This window comes from Notolabrus celidotus, chromosome 16 (genome assembly GCF_009762535.1).
Source record: "Notolabrus celidotus isolate fNotCel1 chromosome 16, fNotCel1.pri, whole genome shotgun sequence".
NCBI lineage: Eukaryota > Metazoa > Chordata > Actinopteri > Labriformes > Labridae > Notolabrus > Notolabrus celidotus.
Genome location: NC_048287.1, coordinates 21,452,486 through 21,479,440, shown reverse-complemented (window position 1 = coordinate 21,479,440; position 26,955 = coordinate 21,452,486). Strand labels below are relative to the sequence as shown.

At 42.2% G+C, this 26,955-nt stretch overlaps 1 protein-coding gene across 2 annotated transcripts in view; it reads left to right on the top strand.

Annotated features, from left to right (window-relative positions):
• The window catches only part of rbms3 (RNA binding motif, single stranded interacting protein), a 361,699-nt gene that overhangs the window by 141,314 nt on the left and 193,430 nt on the right, over positions 1-26,955 (top strand). For both annotated transcript variants that reach the window (XM_034704063.1, XM_034704064.1), the window contains one exon: positions 19,962-20,119. In XM_034704063.1, the coding sequence (XP_034559954.1) occupies positions 19,962-20,119 (158 nt within the window). The remainder of the gene's footprint in view (positions 1-19,961; positions 20,120-26,955) is intronic.

Sequence of the window (26,955 nt, the reverse complement as noted above, 5' to 3'; positions counted from 1 at the left end):
GCTATCTAGCTGAGTTATTTATTCATACACAAGACAAGGGATATCATTTTTATGATGTATCTTTTAATATATGTGACGGATAAGACTTAAACAAACGTTTGCATATTTTGTGGCATGGTTGGGTTGACGTTGGGGCGTGTTGTGGCTGCCTGACAGGAAGCTAAAAGCCCACCTCAGCACATCTTTGCATTTGTCCGGGTCTTTTGAATGTTAGGATGAGTCAGCATTTCCAACAAGGTCACCACCATCATTGGGCTTCATAACGTTTATTCAAAACCAATGTGTGACGTCATTGAGACTTCCATGTTTGATACAGTCTATAGCTGTGCTCCCACCATGCAGGTACTTTATCTTTCACTGATGACTTGAGCAGCAAGAAGAACTGATTTCAAGTCATTATTACACTGTGTGAGCTAACAAAAACATTGAAGAGCTAGCCAGGTGAAGAGAATAACAGTTTTGCATCAAAAATCAGTCTCTTTGTTGCTTAGACATCGAGCCAGCTGAGATCCTACTCATGCCAGCTCATCTTGTTTGTATCTAGTTGCTCGTTATGTCAATATCCTGATTTTTGTGGTTTAAAATGGGACCATAAATCTTCTTCAAAAAACAGATTACCTGGTAATCACAACTGTTAAAAACACCCAGTAAAGCGGCTTCATACTAATTACCAGTATTACTGTAATGCTCTTAAAAAGACACAAGTTTGAGGGTTTAAAAAAAGGCCTCTTAGTGAATCATGGTTTATTCCAAGGTTTATAGTTTCATATTTTCTGAAAGGGAGTATAAAAATAAAAGTAGTCATATCACCAGTTGGTGAAAGGATGCAGCCATTCCTTAGTGTAGGAATGCATTGCTGTAGGATTGGTGCTCAGTATCAGCCAGTTCACAACTGTAGGTAACAGGATGGGTATTGAAAAGGCAAAATGATATTTGAACATGTGTGTGTCTGGAGCTAACATTTGAGCTCCGTCTTTGATGTTAATACCTCACTCTTCCTGACGTGCCTCTCTTGGTATGACATCTCCAGGTGCACAGAGGCAGACCAGCAAGCAGTGATTCCAACATTGTAACAATGCAGCATTGTTCTCCTCCTATCCCTAAGTAAACCAATCCTCTGCGCAGCCTTGCCGTCTGCCCGAGGAGGCGGGCGGTTATTGAGTTTTTATGTTGAGTAATGCTGATGCTCCTTTGTGGGGGGATAGTTGCTTAACACTCTGTGCACAATCTGGCCCAGCGTTGTCTTTGACCTACTAAACTCTGCTCAACACTTTGTAAAAAATCCCCAATGGCTGTTAGACAGCAAGGAGAAAGTGGTGGTGGTGGGGGGGGGAGAGAGGAGAGAGAGAGGCTCTGAAGTGGGAGAAGGGGAACATGAAGGAGAAATGGAGGACGAGGAGCCAGATGAGGATTGGGATGGATTTAGGGATAGATGAGAGCTGACTGAATGGATTGGTAAGGGTGAGGAGAGGATGGATGGAGGACTAGCAGGGGGATGGATTCAGTTATGGAGGGTTAGAGAGAGGGCACGCTGGTCCAAAGATTGGTTGTTTAGCACTGCAGACAGTTCAATACACGGACAAAACAGGCTGCTTAGGCTGTGAAAATCCTGTGAACAACAGAGCTAAGGCTGTAACGGTGAACCAAACCAAAGTATGTTAGTGAGAGTGTGATTTACAGCTTTGCCAAAATGCACTTGTTCAGTAAAGATGATGAGTCAGTGCCTGAAGTACACCATCAGCCCACTTCAAAGTAAAAACCTGCAGCAAATAATGTTGTGACAAATTAGATCTCATCCAGGGCCACAACAAAGTGACTGAACGACAAAATGCCTGCAGGTAGGAAAGAATTTATCAGCAGTGAGCCGAGTACTGAACCAGAGGGAGGAGACTCGGAAAGATGAGTCACAAAGGTGGGAGCTTTCGACACTCTGACCCCCCCTGGGATAAAACTATGGTGCTGTAATTTGCTCCTTACAGAGAGTTAGAAAGTTGAGCACAAAAAATTGCTCTTAAAAAGTGAAATACTATCAGTGAAGTCATGCAGGTTTAGTTATACTTGTATTCAAAGTAAGAGCCGTTCTATGGACTTTGTAAGACGAACAGTGTGCAACCTTGTATCTGCCAAACCCAATTCATAGGGGCTTTTATATTTGAATAGCTTGATCTAGATGTAACTTACTGTAAGTCAAATTGCTGGATGACTCGATGAATGTCCCTGCCTCACAAATGATCATACCTTTGGGGTATCGTGAAATTGTCTCATCTTTCGTCATCTCATTTGGACACTCAAGCTAACCCAAGGAAGGTGTCATTACTTCTAATACATCGAACATTAAATGAATGGTGGTATTTTTTTTTTTTTTTTCAAAGTGTATGACTTGTCATGTATATGTGTGCCACATGGATTAGATGATGGATAAGCCAGCCTGAGATCTATAGGGTTATGTATCATTGTACACAGGCTCATCTGAAGCTAGCACCTTGGCCATATTGTACTCTGAGGCAGGGGACTCCAAAAGCACACAACAGCAGATTGGGAACAGGTTCTTCCACCAGGCTGTAAGACTTTTAGATGAATGCAACTTTCACAAGTGCAATTCAACCCTGTGCACAATACCTTCCGCTTCAGATTTCTACAGGTTTTTGTATAGTTGGCGGTATCTCAGATGCATATCACTTATTATTTATAGTTGTCTATTGACATACTATTATTATTATTATTATTATTATTATTATTATTATTATTATTATTATTATTATTATTATTATTATTTTTATTTTTATATTAGTAGTAGTAGTAGTAGTAGTAGTATTACTGCATTCTCTTGTAATATTTAGATTAACTTTGATTTAATTTTTACATATTTTTACATGTAATTTATATTAATTTTAAATTTTTTAATTGGAGCTCCATGTGTGACAATTAACATGTGAAATATTTAAACATGAGCATGAAAAATGCAGTCCAAGTATATACTGCTCCATATTTTTGAATATTTGGCCTGCTTCACCATGACAGACCTGCTTTTTGGGAATATATGTTTAACTGTGCAGTGATCCTATAGTCCTAAAACTTTGGCTCTGCTTAACAGTCTACTCAGTAATATATTGTCATGTACTCATTACTGATACTTGCATCAGTGCAAGTATTAGCTCGAACCCCACTTCAAAAAATCCCAAGTATCCCAAAGATTTTGTGAGGTCCTGTGCTGTCTGTCCCACCTATTCCCCTTCAAACCACCCCTGATGGGATGGACTTTCTTGATTTCTCCTGTACACCAGCAGTTTCTCTGAGTGTTTAATATTGCAGTGGAAGGGTTTATATTACTGAGTGCGTCTCATGTAGACACTAAAGGGTACCTTTGCGTCAGTTTGACGTAGAAGGCCTTGATTAACATCCACATTTGACGCCTCAAGATTAAACACATGCCAAAATCCGACATCAAACCACTCAAACTAATACTGCAACCCTATCACCTAATCTCACATCCAGATTGTGTTTTCAGATCTTGATACAGCTTCGTATTTTCAATGGGAGTTATATTTGTGGTGCAAATATTTGGATACAAAATTCATGCAATTTTCCCTGTGCTCTTTTCCTCCCCGTTCATATTTAGAACAAATTCTTGTTGGTTTGATTGCCTGCTGCTGCACGACCTTTTCTCTAACTCATCCAGAAGTTCACATCCATCAAAACCTCATTTGCAGCTTGCCTTGCAATTAGAGAGTGGCTGGATAATGTACCATTTCAAAGCCATTCTATTTTTCATACAATAATGTTTTTTTCTGTCCTCAGAACTGGAAACGTAGGTTACTCTGTGCTGTAATGAAATTAAATGTGTATGGTGAAATAATTTGAGCAATTATCAAGAAGCACATGAGCCACTGTGGTAAAATCTGTTGTTTTCCTAAGTGTCAGCATCTCTACATTCCTCTCTGTACACCTGAGCTTTCTGGCTTGCGTAACGGATCCCTTTGTGAGTCCCTGGATATGTTTTTCAGATGTACGTCATAAAGTAACCCTATAAACGACCACAAACGGGTCGTTTTCTCAGTTCCCCGAGCTGATTTGTTATGGCTGTCTCAAGCCTTCCTGCCACTACAGCGGCTGGTGTTTAGAGCCAGTATTTAGTCTGGCGATTGTCAGAGACGCTCCAGTGAGTATGTTCCTTAGGGGCCAAAAGTGACATTCCAGACCTGGTGCAACTACTTTGCATGTGAAAGAAGATGAATATTCAAAGGGAGGAGGATGTGTGTTCTCTCCTGTGCATAACTCTACATAAACATGTCTGACTGTGTGTGCATTTTATCTTTTCCTCATCATACAGTGCATTCTACATACCATCATCCGGTATAAAGCTTCTTTATGTTGTATGTCTGTGTAACTTTGCTGTTTGTACTTGTGCTGTAGGGTGTGTTAATCCTCCTGTGTGTGTGCATGACTGTGCCACTGTGACACGCACCTCCTTGTGTGTATCACACACATTAACAGACAGTGTTGGAGGGAAGTGCATAAGAACTGAATAAATTTACACATACAGATGACATTAACACTCAGGATGTACACACAGCGTAGTGCAGCATAACAATCATAATTCTCTCAACATGCTTTCATCTATTGCCAAGTGAAACAGATCAATATTTACACATTTGACCTTGATTAGCCCAATGCTCACAAATATTTCACAACCCAAACCTGAACAAGAAAATTTTACTTAAATCTGCAAACATTATGTGTTGGAATTAATACAAATAAATAAATAAATAAAGGGAATAGAAAGATAACATGAAGGAAATATGCCCTTTATTTAAAATGTTCTCAATATTGCTACAATAGTATTAAAATGATGTTACCCTTCCATCTCCTTCTTGAATCCTCGTGCTGACAGGGGCGTGTCGTGCCCTTGTTGGGTGGCCCAACAAGGGCACTGGAGAGGCATTGAAAAAATGTGCACACACAAATGATTAGTGTATTTATTTACCCTTAGTGACACCACCAATGATCAAATTGTACATGCATAATGATCTCTAGCTGCATTGTTATAATTCTGTGTTTTGTAGTTTTCTTTGCATGGGTACATTAGAGGCTAAAGGGAAAAGGATGAGATTCAAAGAATGTTTAGGGGAGAGCCAAATAAAGGACTTTCCAAGTGACTTCTTTTTCTAAATAACTGTCCAGGAAACCTTCATAATAAAAGCAGTGTGAAGACAAGGGCAGTCACTAAACAGAAAAAAAAAGAAAAAAGATTGGGCTTTTATTTTGAAAGCATACAGGAAATGTTGCGTATTGTGTATCATGCCTGGAAAGATATATATAATTGTAGACACACAACTGTTTACATGCACAGCTTGCGGTTAGAAAAAGGGGAAACTTTGATTGTCCCCGGCAAACATGCACGCCAAAATCAAAATCAAACCTTTGCAGTGTATGTGAGGCATGTATAACAAACAACACAAGTAAGAACATAATAAGAACATAATTTCCTCCACCGACAGGTTAAATAGCCAATCATAGTTGAAGATTTTGAGGTGTAACTGGGGTTAGATTTCCTGGGGGATCCAGGCTACCCCTTACCACTTGTCTGGATCCTCCCGTTATTCTTCGACAAACACTGCATCATTCCTCTTATTTCAATTAATGCTTTTATTAACTTTCTGGATAATCATGTCAGGGTGTTTGTGATTCGGCATCACCTACACTTGTTTTAATCAAACAAAAAGCTGTATCTGAAATGCAGTCATGTTAAACCTCTTAAAATACACAATAAAGCACATTTAGACCAGCATAATTTGTTATGTGTGCTGCCAGTGTTTGTGTTTTATTGCTTGTACTGAGCAATACCTGCCCACATTTGTCTTAAATGTGTAAAAATACTCCCTGTGAGTCTTCTATTTATAAAGGTTAACATTGCTCAGTTATGCAAACATTACGTAGCGCCTTTAACGTACGACTGTGGGCACGCAGTCAAGCACACAGTGAGGTCAGTGTCAGGCTGTAACTCATGCATGAGTCTGCTGGGGAGCCTCTTTAGCTGCTCCTGCACCAATTACAGCCTTATTTATGAATTTGGACACAGCTGACCTTCTGAAAGAGGAGACGTAAATTTGTTTGTCTGGCGAGCAGCGTAACAAATGGCATTCTGGGACGGCCACAGCTTCCACTCCATCAATCTGTCTCCAGTGTCTCTGTCCCCTCTGCTGGCATTCTCCATGCTACAGCTATAACTCTTACAACTGGTCAGCTGGTGAGCTATCTGGTCAGAGAAATGTCTGTCAGTCAACAAGTTTGTCTTCATGCACTGATACACCGAGGCCATTAGACACAGAGGATGCAGGGAGTATCTGAGAGTAGACCTGAGGTGTAAGTTTCAGAGAAACTCAAAACAACTTCCAGGTTTTTGTTGGTATTCGGCTTCTCTCTCCTTTTCTTAATGCCTTTATGCAGTCTATGAGAACATTTAAGGCCCGGATGCCAGCCCATGTGCGTGACTGGATTGGAAGACATTTGTCTCACTGAGAGAAGGGTCACGCTGGAAAAGAGCTAACCCCGCTCTCTGCTCCCTCCCCACATCATCCACAGTCCTCTGTTTGTGCTTACACTTCCTGTGAAAAACATAACTGACTTCTGAGGAATGCACCCAATTAGAGACGCAGAGCGAGCAGGGGGAGAAGGGAGGGTAGGTGGGTAGTCTTGATTTCATATAACTGGGGTTGTTTCACACAGAAACGGAACTTCATACTCTGGTTTTCTTGGTCTTCTAGCATGGGTGTGCATTCCTGGAGAGATATAATTCAAATATTCATTCATTCAAAAAGGTATTAAGATTTAACAAGAAGCTTCAAAATGTTGACTGCAAACTTGTATTTTCATTTGCTAACTGCAACCTTCAATTATCAAAATGACCTATCAGACTTAGGGGTCTCAAGTAGCATTAGCAAGGTGGCCTAGCTTAGCGATGCAGTCATGATCACACAGTGGTATGTGATTAGGTGAATAAACATTGGGGAGTGCCAATTTGATTAAAAATAGGGGTGTGCCAAAATATTGATACTACGATGTATCCCGATATTTCGTCTTGCCATACGTTATCGATACACTGGCGCCAAATATCGATATTTAAACAATAAACATGCAGCCGTTCTAAACAGATTCTCTCACAAAAGCCTGCTACAATTTTGATTTACAGAGTCACTACTTCAAGCCTCCACATGATGGAGCTTAGCATGAATAAGAGTGGGTGCTGCGCGCGCCCGTAAGCTGTAGGCTCCGTTTGGTGCGCTCCAGCGCAGGCGCAGATGCAGAGAGCAGAGACCAGAGAGCAGAGACCAGAGACGTCCACCCGATCAGTCTCAAATTGTATTACGGGGGAAAGTATGGAAAATCGCCTACTCTTCCACTCCCTCTCAGTCACAAAGATGCGTTTAGGTACTGAAACATGGTACCGTTTGATTTTACGTGAATCAGTACTAGATAGTACTGACGGAATTCGGTGGGTACCTATAAAAGTACCGAATTTGGTACCCATCCCTAGCAGTAGATACTTTGTTTTACTTGGCTGTCGTTCATGTGAAATTGATGGACAATGTTTTGTAATTCCTGGGAAATGGATTCAGTGCAGTCGATAAATTCTGAATTTGAGCAGAATCGCTGTATCGTGATAATATCGTTATTCTGGGCAGAATATCGTGATAATATCGTTTCGCGAGGGACCTGATGATACCCAGCCCTAATTAAAAATACTCCTCAGAACTTGTTCTGTTTGTTTGAATGCCTTTGTTGTGTACTGTACCGGTCTATCAATCGTCTATCAATCATCAATCAATCAATCAATCAATCAATCAATCAATCAATCAATCAATCTTTATTTGAATAGTGCCAAATCACAACAAACGTTATCTCAAGACGTAGGAGGTCTAGACCAAATATGTGTATGTCAAATTATGAACAGAGACCCAACTTCAAGACAGGGTAAGACTCAGTCTTACTGAATGCAACTTATATTCCTAATTTTACAGTATGTTAAATGCAGGACTGAAGTTGAAGTTTGCAGGTATGATTGGTCAAGACAGAAAAGGTAGATACATGACGCATGTGTGTGTGCTTCAGGCCACCCCTGCATAAGTCAGTGCTGGGGTTGGGCCACCCCAGTAGATAAGTCTGGACACATCCCTGCCAGGCAGCCACTATTTTGTTTTAAGGTGCTTGGCTTGTTTTTAAATTAGAATATGGACATTCCCCATTTTCGAGGTTCTGATCGATAGCTGAATTATCCACAGAAGGTCACCTTTTATCATTAATTAGCAGACCAGGAAATGAGAACTGGAGTAAACACCCCCCAAAAAAGACATTTCGTGTTTAAAAAAAGTTTTTCTTGTTTTCTCTCTGGGGTGCTTTGGTTGCTGTGAGTCAAGCTGCAGAAAAACTTCTGCTCATTAGCTGACCAAAGTCCCTCATCTAGTTCAAAGATGTCGTGAAAAAAGTTAGTGATGTGAAGCTGGAAATGTTTTTCTGTCAGACAGACAGTGCTTATGGAAAACTCTGATCACAAGGGCCTTGGCTGTAAAAATAGAGACGCACATACGCTGATGAAGGAGCTTGGTGTGATGCTGACCTCAAAAAAAAGAGTCAGTGGTTCATATGTAATAGCTAAATCTGATCAGACACAGAATTCAGAGACTATGAGATATTCCACTGACTTAATGATGAATTGATTCCTGTCAGCTCAAGCTTGAGTTGGTTGGTTTGGTTTAATAAGTGACCTGGAAATAATGTCTAACCGATTTGTCTATAGAGCACAGTCGCAGTATATCAGTGGATCAGTCAGAGGCGGTGATACCAGCTCAGGTTCAGTTTGAGGCCAAAGTTTAGAACATTTTCTCTATCCCTTTTCCTGCACTCTCTATCACCCTCTGTCCCTCTCTCGGTTGCACAGTCTTTAAATGAGTGTCTCTGTCCTCCCACTTCCTCGCTCCATCCATCCTGTAGTCTCCACTCCCACACCGGCTAGTTGCAAACAGACCCAGCTGGCCATAATGATGACAAATCAGCCCAAATATTTATGTCCATCGAGTTTCACTTTGGCTCTGCCCACAGTTAGCTCGTTCGGCTCATTTTTTTTTACAGATCCCTCTGCGGCAGTCACCTCATTTGGAGCTAAACCGTCGTAATCGCTCTCTACAAACAGCCCTCAGCCTCAGTTATGTCACCTAAACACCAGTGATTGTTAATGTCAGCAATGAACCGAGTTTCTGGTTGGCAAAAGAGTGGTTTAAACATAGACGTTAATGTTGTGCTTATGCAGATTTTTGTGTGGGCCTGTTGACCAACCTGCACTGTAAATTCAATGGGTTGTATATTCTAGCAGGAAGTTTATGTTTGTCTCAGCTCCTATTCCCTTCACTGAAATTAAACATGAATCTGAGAGTTATAAGCAAAGTACATGACTGAAAGGGATTCTAAGATTGTTTGAGTTAAAGAGGCCATTTGCAACTTCTCCTCGAACCAAGAAATGACTCTAGGAGAATGTGCACTGAAAGACTGGTAATTTAATCATGACACTTGTATAAAGTGTAGACCCAAGAGAAAGAAAGATGTCCTCTACAATTAATCCAATACTCATTCTTCTGTCAGAAAGACTTTGATACTGCCTAAAATACAGTATCCTGTAAGGCTAGTTAATGCACCAATCCGATATCTTAATAAAGTAGCCCTCTAAAAATGGATGCAGTTGTGAGAACTTAAAGGTCAACTGCTTGGGAACTAATAGGAAGTTTAAGAGATTATGTTATGAGTTATGATCTGTGATTCTATAAGAGATCATTTGTAATTATAGGCTTTGGTTAATATATATATAAATGCAGCCAAAGATTTTTAAATTTAGGGGTGATATCAGAAGAGCAGCTAGAACTTAGATCATCTTGTGAAGTTAAACTCAACAGCTATTACAGAAGCATGCATCCTAACTATTAGCATGATTATCTTACACATTCTGTTCCGACTTTGGACTCTTTTGGAAATGTTGCGCTGATGTTGACGGCGTAGCCTACGCCAGGGGTCCGCGTAGCTCCCGTACCTACGCAGGGGCCTACGCACGTAGCTGACGTGCACCTCCCCCAAAATGTAACTACCCGTAGAATCGATGCGGAACGCAAGCCCTGTGATTGGTCCGCTCGGCGGCATTGTGTTTCATGCATTTCCACCACTTTCGGGATCCAGACATCGGCCACACATCAGCCGTATGTTTCTTCTCCTCCTCTCTATCCTACATGTAATCATGTCTGTATGATAAACAGAAACATGTATCAGCTGTAGTTTAACATAACATGCTCTAAACGCTGTGGAAAAGTAAACAGAGATCATAGCAGGGCCAGAAGCAGGCGACCGGCTATCAGAGAGACCGCACTGCCCTCAAGCGTTTAGGCTGAGGATTGCTGCGCGACACAGACACATCGACGCACAAGCATGTCCACGTCCGCCCCTGCTGCTGGATGATGAAAGTATTCACAAGGTGCTCCCCGTTCATCATTTTAGTTCTGGAGAGCTAGCTGCACTTCTGATTCCTCCCTTCAAAATAACATGAACACAACCATATCATGACTTTTTTCTCATAAATTTAAAATGGTTTTTTTTTCGTAATATTACGCCTTTGTTCTTGTAAATGTATGACCTTGATCTCTCACTTCACTTCTTCACGACACCTACCCAGCAGCAGTGGTTACAAGCATTAAAAACAACTATAAGGAAAATCTTAATCTTGTCACTGACATGGTTTTGTCTGCTTTGTAGGTCACAGTATTAGTTTCAGTCTACTTTATACACATTCAAAAACTCCTTACAGGAGCTTTAAATAATGACTGAAACAGTTTAAAGTTATATTTTTGGCCTTTTTGCCTTTATTGTATAGTTCAGCTGAAGAGAGACAGGAAGCGTGGGGAGCAGAGAGCGGGGGAAGACATGCAGGAAACGGTCAACCGGCTGGGAATTGACGAGGACCGCAGCCTCCGCACGCGGGGCGCCTAGACCGCTAGGCCACCAGCGCCCCGACTGAAACAGTTTGAAAGGCTCATTGAAGGAGCTTTAACTCTAATTCTGATACTATTTTTAGGTGCCCTATTTAAAATTACACTGCTGTTTTATTTACAGTCAATCAATGTTGTTTCTTTACATTTAAATACCGTTTATAATTGATTTCTTCAGCAAAGTGTTGCATTACAAACCCAACACTGTTCTATCTATGCTCTTTGCGTCTAATGTCAACCCCTCCCACTTTGAACAAACAACTCTTTGTTTGTTTCAAAGCGATGCTACATAAAGCATGCCTTGCTTACCTCCCCAGCGCTTGTCCTTTCTGTCAGATACAATGTATGCATCCTATCTCTTCCCCCATGTGGAAGAGTGCGGAAAAGATATGGCCTCTATTTTACCTCTGGGGCTCTGTATCCAGACACATGGGTCTTGACATGGAAGACAACATCCTGCTCTTATCTGCCCCAGAGAGAAAGCGAGAGGGAAACAGAGAGCCGGTGGGTGGGAGGGAGAGAGACATGGGTAAAAGGGATGAATGAATATATAGAAAGGAGGAGATTTAGGTAGTAAAAATATGAGAGGCATGGGAGGGAAAAAAGAAGAGAAAGAGAGAGAGCTCCATCCGTCATCTCCAGCATGGTGAGATACTGGAGATGGACCAATCAGCATGTTTAAAATTAGCCCCCCTGCGTCATTGTCCACAGCAATGTGGGTTTACCAGCGTCCCAGATCCCAGTGTTTTTTTTACTGTAGAGAAAGGCCCCCGGCGAAAAGGAAGCCTGAGAGAATCAGTCAAAACGAGTCCTGTGCTTCAATATGTCTTTCATTCATCCATTTCTCTTTTATATTTCATTCTTTCCCCCTCCTGCTTTCTTCTCACTGTTCTTTCAGGTCTCAGTTTCATCTCCCTCGTACCTGTAACTGCATTTACTTCCCCCTTTCGTCCTCTCTACTCTGCACTCTCTCCATGCACAGAGCTCTCACTCTTCCCTATTAGGATACATTTGGCTGTAGAATCAGCAGCAATGCATTCCCAGGTGAGTTGGGGATGATTTGCTATTCACTCCTCTGGCTATGGGTTTACCTCGACTGGTGTAGACAAAGGGAGAAAGAGAACGAGGCGTGAAAACCAGAGGCAAAAGAAGGACAGGCAGAAGCTCTCTCTCCCTTCTGTGTTTCAGTGTCCCTCCCTCTTTTTTTCCCAGCATTGAGATGCAGTGGCGGTTCTCAAAACACATGTTTAAAGGCTAAAGGTTTGGAAGCAGCTATCCAGGATGGATGGGGGATTTGTGTTCTTTTTTGTGCTTAGCGGCTGCTGTGAATGCAGCCGACCGCCGAGCTAGCTGTTAGTTCTGGCAGTTTGGAAGGGATGCCTCTGGGACTATGCTTGTCTTTAAGAGTCTTTGCACAGACTTTGCCAGCATGAATTAATGGAGGATGAGCTGAGAGGCTTTTTTCTTCAATTTAAGGAGACTGCTTGTCATTTTTTGTGGCAGGTTTCTCCTCCGTGTGTGCGTGTGTGCTAGTGACTTCTTGAACCCAAACACACACGCACATGAACTTGCGCTCCCCCTGCACGGTGACAGCTGATCTCGGGTAGAGGCGTTCTGGCCGTGGGGGGTTCAGGCTGGGTTGGGGTTGGTTTACTGATATTGACAGTGTGGCCTTGTCTGGCCTCTTGCCAGTGTTGAGCTAGCTCTCGCTGACTGCTCTGGCCTCCTATAAATCAGGGCCAATTACCACAGTAGTGCACAGCCGCCTCTCCTCCAGTCGCAGCCCTGCCCTGCAGAGTGCAGGGAGGAAGGAAGAGAGGCAGGGAAGCCACAGCCCTGCTTTCAGTCCAATTACTGCTACAGCTGCCCTCCCCTCTGTTTGGCACACATTGTGTAAACACACACACGCTAAGTTTTTGCCAATTTTGGTACAAGAAGGAAAAGCTTATCTGAAGACATTACTAACTTGGAAAGAAAGTGTTACCAACACTCCTGGTAAAGAGTTACCATGTAGTAATACATTTTAATGTTGTAATAGCATTGTTATTACCTGTCCTCTTAAACTAGTTATTTTAACTCAAGTGTTTGTCATTTAAGCTAGTTATATTGAAAAAAGAAATCAGCTCTTTAGCAACAAAATTCTATCTCAAAATGTGATGACATAGATTTTATTTCGCCAACTGAAGGTTCAAGTGTTGCTTTATGAGTTGATGTAAGAGCATACTTCTTATTAAGTTCAGTGTCCATTAAAAAATACATAGTACTTAAAAGCAGGGAACAAAAGCCTATAAAAAGTTGAGTTTTATTGGTTGCTTTTAATGTGACGAAGGCCCGATACCACCTATCTGAAGAGAGGTTGTATCGGGCCGATACACAAATTGGTACAGGGAAGTTTCTGCTCATTGTATTTGCTGATACGAAACACGGAGAAACCATAATCGAAGGGTTAATTGAGAATGCTGCCATCACGTATCTTGTCCAGTTAAGAAGTTATATGTTCATTCTAATAAGTAAACAAACAAACTCAGTATCGGCCACCACATAGGTGAGTTTTATCCCGCTGAAATAGGTATCGATATCAGTCTTCTCATATCCACCAGGCTTCAAATAAGACATCAGTGTAAGTCAAACAGCAAAACTGCATTAACTTCATGCATCAAGATTCATACCGTGTGAAAATGATGCACGTACAGTACAGGAACATGTGAATAACAATACACACAGTCGTTCAGGTCTACATATTACTCTTGGTGACAGAGAGAGCTAGCTACGGTCTGTAATAAAACAGTGTGTTGTCCTTGTGTGGGTGTGTGAATATACTGCGCAGCGCTGTGTGCCCTCAGCCTATGTAACGTACGTGAGATTTATCATCTTCACTTAATACGCTCATAAACATTCCCCTGGCATGTCATAGAGTCTGTGTAACCCCCCCCCCCCCCCCCCCCCCCCCCCCCCCCCCCCCCCCCCCCCCCCTGCACGGCTGGCTCTGTAAATTGGGCCTGTGTAAACCATTCTGCCCGTCTAAAATACAGTGCGGCAAATTGAAATCCCCAGTAAGCCTCTGTAGCGGCATGTCACAGCTGGGTAGGGAGGAGGTAGAATGGAGGTTTTTCTCATTTACCACCTGGAGGTTTTTGAAGTGTCATAACCAGCTTTTCTCCCACACTGTCTTCTTGTTTTTTTTTTCTCCTTAACTCTTTCTATCTTCCTTTGTTTGTCCCTCCCTTTCCCTCTGTGTTCCATTTCCTCCTCTCTAGCTAAAATACCCTTTGTCAAGTGCTGTATTCAATCCCCGTCATTCTGACACATGAGGATTTGTATTTATTATATATTTGAGACGGGGGATCTTACAGGCTGACAGGCTGAGGATAAACAGCAGTCACAGAAACGTCCGGGAAGAAAAAACAAGCTTGGTTATTAACCTCCTGTAGGGCAACCAGAGGAAGCCAATAGAGAATTTGATTAAGCACTGAGAAGGGGAAGCATTTTGGGTGGAAATTTGTGCTTGTGTGTTAAAGCCGCATCCAATGTGTGTTTGAATCTTTCACTCCAATGCTTGTACGGGTTCAATGTTGGGCTGTGATGACCAAAAATAAAAAAGAAACATGGATAACAATGATGAACACTGGTCATTTTCTACTTAATAATAACAGATCTAACTGCCTAGCACACAGTGGAAATAAACACAAGAGCTACTCAATCTGTAATTCTCTGAAGGAATGCCAGGCACAATAACATTTCAACTTCACTTTCTTCCTTTTGTATCTTAGCCTTGTTAAACTGTGTAATTCAACTGTCACATTCACTCATCATCAAATGATTAGAAGTTGTGAAATAGAAGCAGTTTGATAAGAGTTAGCGGCAGCTCGGCTTGCAGCCCCCAAAACACTTCCAAAAAGTCTGGGATAAAACTGCTTCATTTAGTGTTTGTTATAATTCATCCATTAAAATATATTTATATTATATACATTATATTCATTTACTAAAATTTGCACTCTGGCTTAGGCTAATTAATTAATTAATGTCTTAAAAGTACTTCTTTTTACAGATAGTATTTTTATTTTCATTCTTATTTAGAATTTTTGAGGCTAGTTTTTAGGTTTCTATATGTATTGTTCTTACTGTCTTGTTGTGTCTTTACTGTCTTGATGTTAACTACCAGTGTTCCATTCACCACATCAAATTCCTTGTGTGTGCAAGCTCACTTGGCAATAAAAATGTCTTGATTCTTGATTGATAATCAGTCACCGGATGTGATTGTTTTTGAGAGAAGAAGACCTTTACAGATAACTGTAAGTCAACAAAACAGTACTCTCTACAAACACAGGAGCTAAACTCTTTAGTGGCAGCTCAGCTTGCAGCCCCTCCTGACTTTGCCTCCACCGAGAGCAAGAGAGACGCACTAATTTAAAACATGTTACTGTTTTATACAGTACCTTTACTTATTTCCTTTTCTATGCGTCAAGTGTTCTGGAGAGGCAGAGATGACACTGAATGCTGGAGGTACCCTGACTCCAAAAACTGAGCTGATGTTGTGAGTGGCAGAAGCATTAGCTTGCTAAAGAGGCAATATTTCATAGATAAACAAACCCTTAGGTTTCCTCAGGCTTCATTATTAGGATAATTCACTGTCTTCTTTATAAATGCATCACTTATTTAATAACACACACATTGTGATAATTCAGCAGCTCTCATCCTTTTTCTAATTCTATGTATCTAAACTTCTGATATCTGAGAGAGCATGTGAAAACTCCCTTTATACAATTTTACTTTGGAAGAATAAAAATACCCCAAAAAATCCATAGGCCCTCAGGAATTGGACATTAAACCCACTCATCTGGTCACATCATCCACCAAACCATTGCTGCTCCTCTGGGACAATCAGCACCCATCCACTTCTTCATCCCAGGGGACTTTCAGGGCTCTTTTTCTCCCCCCAGTTGGATAACTTTTCTCTCTAACTTCTCCCCCAACACTGTAAGTAATGGGCTGTTTCTGACCCTCCATGCCTCATTGTGTAAGATTTCAGCTTCTGACCTTAAAAAATGAAAGCAAATCGATAGGGCGGGACACATGAATTCCAAAGCCTAGGATGCAAGCCAAAGCACGGAGCACACAGAGGAGGGGGAGAAGGAGGAGAGCGCCATATTACTGAAGGCCTAAAACAAAGAAAGAGTGCTAGAGAGAGAGAGGCTTTCAATTAACCTTCAGCACTGACGGCAACTCTGTGTAGTGTCGCCTGTTTGTGCTGGTTTGTAAGTGTCACGCAGTATGTTAAGTACTTTTTGTATAATTGAAGCCACAGTGGACTTAAAGGGAAAACTAAAAAGAAGAGGCGAGGGGTGTGAACGAGAGGGGAGGCGGGTGGAAGGTGAAAGCCTCAAAGTCGAGGTTTGAACTGCAGCTGTGCACATTCCAGTGACTTTGAGAAGGAGAAAATAACTCCCATGGTGCACTTAGGAGATTAAGATTCTTCTACACTTGGGCCTCTGCATGAAAACGTGAGCGATTGGAGGCTAGCTCTGCTCTTTTTCATTCCAGCGTTTGCAACCAGGACAACCGAAACAGTGTGAGCTACAACCTGCTAAAGGACAGGTGAGAAGAGGAGAAGGAAGAACATTTTAACGGTTGTGAATGTTTTGACACCCTTAACTCTCATGTTTTTAATAGAAAAATATATTCCACCTCATGCATACTTCATTATCAGGTCACTTCACGAAAAGAAGTTACATGGCCACAGCCAGGGGCGTCGCTAGGAACTCTGGGCCCCTTGGAAAGACGTCACATCAGGCCCCTCATTGGGGACACTCAGGGTCGAGTATGTCTGTCCTCCTTCTTGATCCTTGTGGGTCTTCAGGTGGGCGAAGAGGCCGATCCTGGATCTGCATATTTTGGGGCAGGATGGACATGGCTGGGTAGTGGCGATTGTGGGTTTGGGTGGGACCTTCTTGGTGGAAGCGATCTCCTTTCTGCGTCTGCGCTTGTCTTCTGCGGCACTGTGGAGATCGGCATTATACTGCACATCTCCATCTCAGACAAGTTGTCTCCAGGCTGCCCTGTTTGATGCTGTGGCCTCCCAGGTCTTGTGGCCTCCCAGGTCTTGAGGCCTATGTGGCACTTCATGAGGTTTGCTTTGATGTTATCTTTGTACCTTTTTCTTTTGGCCTCCTGGGGCACTCTTTCCTTGAACAAGCTGTGAGTAAAGGACTTGTTTGGGAAGGCGAGAGTCAGGAATCCGAATCAAGTCATGTACGCTAATTAATTCAGCTAATTATAAAAGCTAAAACTAAGAGAAACTGCAAACACTAATGGCCAAAGCTATGAAACAAACACACATTTTGATGACTTAGCAAGCAAAATGTTCACCTGTCAAGCTCAATGAGTAACATTCAAAGATCTGGCAGACTTCCATCATAACTGAGTTTGCAAAGACTTTGGACCCCACCAGACTAGAGGCTTGACTCGAGACTTGTCCAGAATTACTTGACAGCTCAGCTGGCAACCCCCTCAGGACTTAAAACAGCTCAAGTGTTGATGCACTCAATGTACTCAGCTGTTTTGACTCTTATTTGAAAGAATAAAAGGTGTTTCAGTGTTGTCACGTGGCATTTCTGTGTGTGTCCACAACCATAAGACGACTATACAATGTGTGTGAGTGTGTGTGTGTGTGTCCAGCCCGGCACAGCGAGCAGCTGCCCATCAGTTCCACTTAGCTCAGCGTGGTAATTGGCCGTCCATTGATGGACGTGGCTCCCTCTTCACGCTCCGGGGACCCCGGCTCTTTGTCTGGGGGAGAGGGAGGCAACACGCTGGCATGGCACACACGCTTAAAATAGCGCATCAAATCAGCCATGCTTCGGCAGCCGCTGCTTACGTGTGGGGCCGATTGTGGGTGGGAGGGCTAATGTTGAATGTGCACATGAGTGTGTGTAAGTGTTCTCACAGCATGGTAGGAGATTTAATGGTTCACTCCAGGGAGGATAAAGGGTTAAAATGGTTAACTGGATCTGGTGGCGCTATTTAGTCATGTCCCCTCCATCCATAGCTATTTTTTTTTCCATTTCTGTTTCATCCATCACTCACTTACTTTATTGCAGTGTGCATCGTCCCTCTCTCTCTCTCTTCTCCCTCACTCTCATCTTGCTCTCTCTCCCTCTCTTTCCGCTCATGCCCACAGGGCCCAGTTCTCCCTCACTGTCACTATGTGCAATGTCCCTGCAATAGAGATATAAATGGGCTGTGAGCAGGAGGCCCTGACTCCTATACCATAAATCTACACTAACAGCACAACAGACTCATGAAACCAGCAGGGGGGGGGGGGGGGGGGGGGATGAAGTATACGGCGAGAGATAGAGATAGGGGAGGGAATCACATATCTAACACATTTTAAATAAATCTTGAAAGATTGGGATTAAACCGAAAAATGATCTTCATACTGAGATGTTTATGAAACAGGCTGCAGAGGATCGCTGCGTTGAGATATGACACCCTGTGAGGTGTAAATTGTTTTACAGTGTATTGAAATTGCTTTTGAGCGTATGAATAGTAAGCAGGAAGTTGGCATCATTTAAAACTGTTAGAAGCTGCTGGAAGTCTTATGAGCTCTAATTTTACCGAGTCCCCTTGGTGAAATGTTTACTTACAACAAGAGATGTTGAAAAGTTTGCACTTATGACTCCCTAGGAAAAAAATATCTACACACTGACAAAGAACTTGAGATACAGTTCAATGCCACACACTGATAGAAATTGGAGGAAGTGAAATAACACAGATAGATCATTCAGAATATGCCAACCCATCTGACTTCTTCCTCACCTTTATGCTCTACATAAAAAACGCTCCCTCTTCTGAGGGTAGATGTTTGTTTTCTTGAAATTTTAATCTTTAATTTTCACTGTCTAGCTGAATGTTTTCAACTCTTTGTGACCTTGATTTCATCTTCTCCCCTCAAAAAATGTCTTCTCACATAATTGCACTGACATTGAACTTGTAGTGGCTGCCGTTTCTTTCCAAAGATGCATTCTTCTGACTTCTTCTTAAACTTTTCTCTGCCGTCCTGGAAATGTTGGCATTTATTTTTTTGCACATTGAACTGTTACACTAAACCGAGCAAATCACAGGTTAACAACTAACCTAGAACCTGGATATCATGACTGACAAGAAGCTAACCTTTAGAGTCCGTGTGGTCTTGATTGCCCGGTCATGTCCAGTAGCCTTGTACAACATCAGAAAGATTAGCCCACACCTGTCAGAGCATGAAACACAACTCCTGGTACAGGCTCTCGTAATATCACGCACAGACTTCTGCATCTCCCTACAGGCAGACCTCCCTACATGCACTTTCACACCTCTGCAGATGATCCTGAACGCAGCAGTGCGACTGGTCTTCAGCAAACACAAAACAGCACACGTCACTCTGCTATTCATGACCCTCCACTGGCTCCCAGTTGCTGCTCACATTATATTCATACCCCGGTTGCTTGCTTACAAAACAGCAACAATGCAACAAGCTATGTTTTTGAATGAAAAATGAAATATTTTGAAATCCAGTTTTTGCATAAACCGCATTCCAACTACTGCTGGAAAAGTATATTGGACAAATGACATCACTATAATCCACCTTACTTCACCCGTTTTCAGACATGCTGAAGTTGTAACTGTATTTTAAACCTGGTTGAATCAGTTCCTGGACATCAAGACAAGATTTTACCTTGTTTTCAACCAGATTTCAACACTGACATCCTGGTTCATGCTCACTTAGTTGTGTCCAATCAGACTTGAAGCTGATCTTATGGCACCTACTTGTTGCCTCCTCCTGTCACTTTGGACAGAAGCATCTGCTGAGAGAAGTAAAAGTAACATCATTGGTGTTCTTGACTCACTCTGTGTCCTGGAAATATCTGTACTGACCCTCTCCTCTTTCCCCTCTTCTTTTCCCAGCAGCCCTATGCTCCACCCCCTCATCCCATGGCTCCTCCCAGCCCGAGCACCAACAGCTGCAGCCAGGGAGGAGCAGAGCAGCTGAGTAAGACCAACCTGTACATCCGCGGCCTGCCACCTGGGACCACCGACCAGGACCTCATCAAACTCTGCCAACCGTGAGTACTAAGAACAATTCCACTTAGCTGCACATGTTCCTCTCTCACTCCTAGACTTGGCCATGACTGGCTGTTGCTGTAAATGTTTAGCAGCCCACATGTCTAAAACGCATCAATATATTGTTTCCAGCTCTCATATAGTGTAACTCTAGCCTACATAAATGTCATCACCTTCAATTTATGTAATGTGGAAACTTGATGTTTCCATACTAACTTCTTCTTAATGTAAACTTAAGAAACACAGAATGATTTTTCCATCCTCCCTCTGTTAGGTAGTTGATGTTATCGTTTGGATGAGAAGTGAAATCTGTTCTGTGAATAGAGAGGCACTAATTTTAACTGTCATCTTTAAAAGCATTTAATGGGAACAATATCTCAAGTTGAAAAAGATTTAAATGTTTCGTGTGGAGGGAAAGCTCTCATGTGCTCGTCTGGCAGACCAAATAAGTGGACATGATCGTATTTCAGTAACTAACTGGATTAAAGGCTGACAGACTGAAGACACAAGAGACATATTGTGTTTAAGAAATCAGTACTTAGACAAGATGGAAAACCAATTTACATTTGGAAACACTGTAGACGTCACAGCAGCTTTAGTGCATATAGGCATCAAACCAGATTCATAAATCTGTGTTTATCTGTGATAAGGATTGTTAAGTGTTTAAGGCAAGAGGCTGCTATATGCTCAGACATATAATTAGACTCCCGCAGGTGTCATCCTGGTAGACTGCTAGGGTAAAATATACAAGTCTGAAAAATGAAAGCTTAAATGCCAAACTGATCAAACTAAAAAGTTCACCTCTGAGGAGAAAATTAAAGGCTGGTAGAAAAAATGTCCATGCACAATACCTTGCACACCTCATTAAACTGCTACCAACTGAGTGTATTTTAGGGACACACACAGAGGTACTCATAAAGCCCTGCCAAATGTTCTTGATAGAGAAAACATGCACACACACACCTGCCTGCACACCGCTCAATACGGCCTAATAAAGCTTAGATTGGACCACCTCCCCCAGGAATCACAGACCAAGACCTCATCAAGCTGTAACAAACAGTCACAGGGGCTTTCTCTCTCTCTCTCCATGTCTCTGTCTCACATGCACGCACTCTCTCTCTCTCTCTCTTTCTCTCTCACACACACACACACACACACACACACACACACACACACACACACACACACACACACACACACACACACACACACACACACACACGCACACACACACACACACAAGCAGCTTTGTTCAGCTCCATTAGGCCCTTTCACTTCTAAAATGGTGAAAAGGGGGTCAAGATCATTAATGGAGACAAGGCCAGCAGATTGTGAAATACAGGCCATGAGCGAGTCTGTCTGGTTGCATAACCTTTTCTTGGCCACTTTTCCAGAAATGTCCCGGTCAAATGCAGCCAATTATTCAATGATCCTTTGGAGACGGGAACATGCTGTCCAGTATATTTGGTAATGCTCCCAGTAGCTGTGTCAGAAGTCATGCATTTATTCTTGATACTGACCCATCAAAATTCCATTAGCCTGAGAGGCGGCCCTGATAAGATTTGGAAAAGCACTCAGCATTTTGACATTGCATATCTCTCCCTTAGCTGCTACATGCACTCAGTTGTAGAGTTGGACAGTTTCAATTTCATTTCTAATTCCATATGATCTTGAATATTTTGAGTACTACTATTTGGAAGGGCAAAGCATGTCAAAGCTTATGTAAAACGTCCCCAGCAGTGTGCATGCTTGTGACTTCAGATTTGCATCCTAATTTATAGCTTTTCCGCTTTTGACTTTGTCTGCCATTCCTTGGATCTGTCTTGCTGTCCTCAAGTGGTTGTCCCCTTCTTCAACTGCTTCCACAGCTCCTCGTCCACCCTTCCCTCGGTGTGTATCGCCTGCCTAACAGCCCTCAAGGTTGCCCGAGGTGTGCTGTGCCAGTGAAAATCCAATGCCACTGAAACTTTAATTAGCCAGACCGTGTTTCAGTGGCAGGCGGGTGGCAGCATTCTAGAAAAGGTCATGCTGCTGTTCTGCAGTCTGTAGCACCCTCGGGTTCCCCTAAGGTTTTTCCCCAGATGCTAAGTCCCCCTCAAGCACCCAAAGCCTCTTTTCCTGGCCATCAGCTGCCCCATCACATCTCCACAATGGAGCTGTGTTAGACATGAAGCCTCACAAAATGCACTTTATATTTATTAAACTCCAAAACTGAGGAAGTTTGAGCAATTTTCGCTAGCTAAGTGATTCTTCCCCACCAATATAATGAGCCGCAGTGTATTTGTGTGCACGTACTCACCCACAGATCCATGTGACTGCTGAAAAAAAAAGAGAAATCAAAGCTGATCCTTTGGCCTGGGTTTGTTTGGTCACACACATTGAAAAGCAGCTCCCGCCACCCTGGTTCACCACTATCTCAAAAGCAAACATGCTGCGGCCAAAGCAATGCATTCTTGACAACAGGCCATATCGTAGCTGCTTGATTGGAAGCTGTTGCACACGGTGTGGGAGATGCCAGAAAAATAAGTGCCGACCATTGTGGTTATAACCCAGTCCGCATGAACTTAATGCTTTGTTGCCAAGATTCCGTCACATTTTTCAATGCCCCTTATCAAGGCCTCCTGAACCATCCAAAGTTCATGGTTTGACTTAAAATATGACCAACAAAACTTTAAACAAATACATCAAACTTTTCAGAAAGAGTTGATGCCATAGTACCTACCCAATAACAAAAAGATTGGAAGTCAAAAATATTGATTAAAACTGATTCAAAGCCTATATCTAATTGAAAGTAATGCAACATATTAAATACTGAAACAATGTTTTATATTGTTGTGTGAAAAAGATATGCTCATTTTAAAAAAAAAATTAAGTTATATTTTTGGTCTTTTTGCCTTTATTTGATGGGACAGCTGAGGAGAGACAGGAAATGTGGGGAGTAGAGAGTGGGGGAAGACATACAGGAGATGGTCGACTGGCCGGGAATTGCACCGGCGACCCCTGTGACAAGGAATGTAGCCTCTGTATGTGGGGCACTTAGACCACTACGCCACCAGCGCCCCCAAGATATGCACATTTTAAATTTGATGTATCAGAAAAAGTTGTATCATGTTAAAAAAACACACATGAAAGAATAACTCTCAGTTAATTGTGTTTATTCGCAACAGTTTAGTAACATGACTGGGTATAAAAAGGGCATTCAGAATAATGTCTTTTGTAAAATTGCCAAGCATTTGGGGATTTTATCATCTACAGTACATTGTATCATCCACAGGTTTAAAGAATTTGGAGAAATCTCTGTAAACGATAATGCTTAAAAAAACAATACTGGGTGGCTGTGATCTCCACTCATTCATCTCTCTTGGCATTACATTAAAAACAGACATGACTCTGAAGTGAAAGTCACTGCATGGGCTAAAAATCAGCTCCAAAAAACATTCTGTGAACACAGTTTTTCGCTGCATCCACAAATGCAGGTTAAAACCATGCAAAGAGGAAACCATGCATGAACATAATCCAGGAATGCCAGCGACTTCTCTGGGCATGAGCCCATTTAAGATGGACTGAGGCAAAATAGAAAACTGTCCTTGGGTCTGACGAATCAAAATTTTATTTTTGGAAATCATGGAAGCTGTGTAAATAAGAGAGAGACCACCCAGCTTGTTATAAGCGCACAGTTCAAAAGCCAGCATCTGTGCCTGTATGGGGATGCATAAGTGCCCATGGCACGAGTAGCTTACACATCTGGGAAGGCACCATTAATGCTGAACAACAGGGTTTGGAGTGACATATGCTCCTATCCAGACAATGCCTTTTTCAGGGAAGACCTTGCATATTTCAGCAAGACAAGCCAAACCACATTCTGCACATATTACTACAGCATGGCTCTATAGCTGAAGAGTGTGAGTATTATGGCCTGCCTTCAGACTTGTCAGCCACTGAAAAAAATTGGCCCATCATGAAACAAAAATAGGACAAAGGAGACCACAAGCTGTTGAGCAGCTGAAATCCTATATCAGCCAAAAAATGGGACAACATTTTGCTTTCAAAACTCCAGAAACTGGTCTCTCAGGTTCCCAAACTTTTTCAGTGTTTTTAAAAAAGGGGGTGATGCAACACAATTGTAAACTTTTTTGAAGTGTGTTACTTGTATCAAATTTTAAATGAGCATATATTTTTGATCAATCAATAATTTTTTTTTATTTTAAACATTTGATTTTTTGTCTTTGCACTATTTTCAATTGAAGATAGGCTTTAAATAATTTGAAAGCCATATCATTCTGTTTTATTGACATTGTACATAGTGTCCCAACTTATTTGGAATTGGGGTTGTATGTCCTTGCTATGTAACCCAAAAGACACAACCCAACCACTTTGATGCCCTCAGTGTTAAACAGTAGTAGTACAATAAGTGTGCATAGGGGTTTATATTATCTGAGCCTTTTAGCAGCATCATGTTAGGTTTTATCTTAATGTAATTACCAACTTTATGATTTCTTTGAGTAGTGCTTGCTTTGAATGCTAAATTTAAGTATCTCTGTTAAACTTTTATAGATACAGTTGTCTAGAGATGTCATATCATGTTCAATACTCCTTGGCTCAGTTAGCGTCCAACCCCAGGCCATCACATCTAAGTAACCAAGCCTTAAATTGCAGAACCCAAGCATGCAGTAAATAACAAACTGAATATTTTATTATTTTATTTAACAAGGGCCAAGATTTCTCTGATTTCTTTGTGACTAGCCAACTCCCTGTGGTCACCAGGAGCAAGAGTAAAGACCAAAGAACACCAAAGTTCTCACAGCGGTTGGAGCTACATGCCGCGAGCTGTTGAACGAGTAATTAAATGGATTCGGGTGGGTGCTTAATCTCTGTTTTATTCAGCTGGCTGGTTGTCGGGGTTCTCTGCAGCCGTCAGACTGATATATGGGCGTCGAGAAGAGGCCAAAGGAGTGGAGTGGGGATTTGTTGGCTAAACACCCAGATAGTGAGAGGCCTTCCTGCTTGCCTGGCTGGCTGTTTGAGTGGAAGGATGGATGGATGAAAAGATGGAGGGATGGAGAGAACAGCCGGTACTGTGGGAAAAATTCCTTGGCCGTACCAACCAGGTTGAGGAATGGGGCCAAGCATAGGCCTAGCACCAACCCAATCCAACCCAAAGATTGGGGCAGCCAGTACATCCAAAACCAACCCCAAGCACTTTAAGACCAGCTTTATACTCCAATATAACAGCTAGCTATTATGTAGCACCCACGTTTTTCCTGATTGCAATCCACCACCCAGGGGAGGTATTGAGAGGATGGAAGCAGGTAGTTTGATGAAAGGTTGAGAGGTAAAACAAGAGGGACTTCAATTTTTTACTTTACGAGGGCCCACACCTGGAATAACAGGGACATGCAGTTCATATTTTCTGCCAGCGGCCTGAGTCCATAACTCAAACTGCCAAGAAGGCGAAGGACCCCAGACGTCCTTAAACCCCCAGCTCCTCCTCCAACTCCTCCTCTTCTTCCTTTTGAACCTTATTTCTTCACATGTGCTTCCTCCTCTCCCCTCCCCTCCTTCTCCTTCTGGTTCTCCTCACCCAATTTCAGTTGTGGACGAGCCACAGCTGTGCCCTCAGTTGCGCTAGCTTTTGCCTCTGTGCCACGGCTTGATCAAAAGAACAGAGTGAGCCAAATCAAGAGCTAATCACCACCAATTGTCCAAATAACCTTTCCCGTGTGTGCAGAGGGAATCATGGAGGGGGAGCTGGAGACTGAGAAGAGAGGGGGAGAAGTGGGAGAGAGCCATAAGGTATGCTAAGTAGAGGAACTGAAGGGAGGAGAAGAAAGGGGTGACCCTGGGACCACCTGTTTTTATGGAGCAGCGGTCCAGCCACTCAGTAGTGCCACATTATCCCTAATGACTCTCTGAGGTCTACTGTTGACATTAGCTGACTAGCTATCTGTGCCAGCCTGTCCCATGGCTCTGTTTCAGAAAACTGACAGAAGGGAGATGTGCGAGCAAAGTCCAGCCTTGTACTCCCCGTCATCACTCCCACCAGTGTACATTAACTGCAGCAGAGGCAGACAGACAGAGTATGTTGTTTTTGGGTTTTTTTTGTAGCTTATCACAGACATGTTTGGAGGTTACTCGTAAGCCAGCGGGAACAAGACTACATGCCAAGAAATCCCCAAAAATCATAATTGAGACTACTTTTATCAAACTAACCACTGCCATTAAGGTTTAATGTATGTTGACCTCAGCTGTATTTAACTCAACCCTCATGCAGTATTATGGAAGTGTACTCTAGGCCAGTGTGTCATCATGGTGGATGCGGTTACAGTTGCAATACAGAGTCCGACCCTAAAACACTATTATACAATTTATACTTAATAACATTTATACTTAATAACTACATTTTATATCTAGCTGTGTTAAATACTCTATTCTGATTGGTCAATACTATATAACATCAGTAATTAATTATCACCAGCAAAAGCAGTGCCTGGGGCAACCTGATCAGTCATATCAAATCAATCCACAGAAAAGTGTCTGGTAAATTTCACCCCTGCCTGTTGACACTGTGGCAAAAACTTGACAGTGAATCGAAACATTCAGTTTGAGGTGAATTCATCCCCCAAGTAGGCTGCTAAGAAAATGTTGCCATTGGAGCATACTAAACCATGGACTGAGAGTGGCAATTTGTTTCAGCTGCAATAATTAACAATTTTTGAATCAATAAAATAATCTTGAAATTAATATTTTAGGCAAACTTATTAATGTCTTAAGTTAGTAGCCGTATAATAAGCATAAATGTATAGTGAATGGGTGGTTCTGTACATTAGAATCTCTTCAC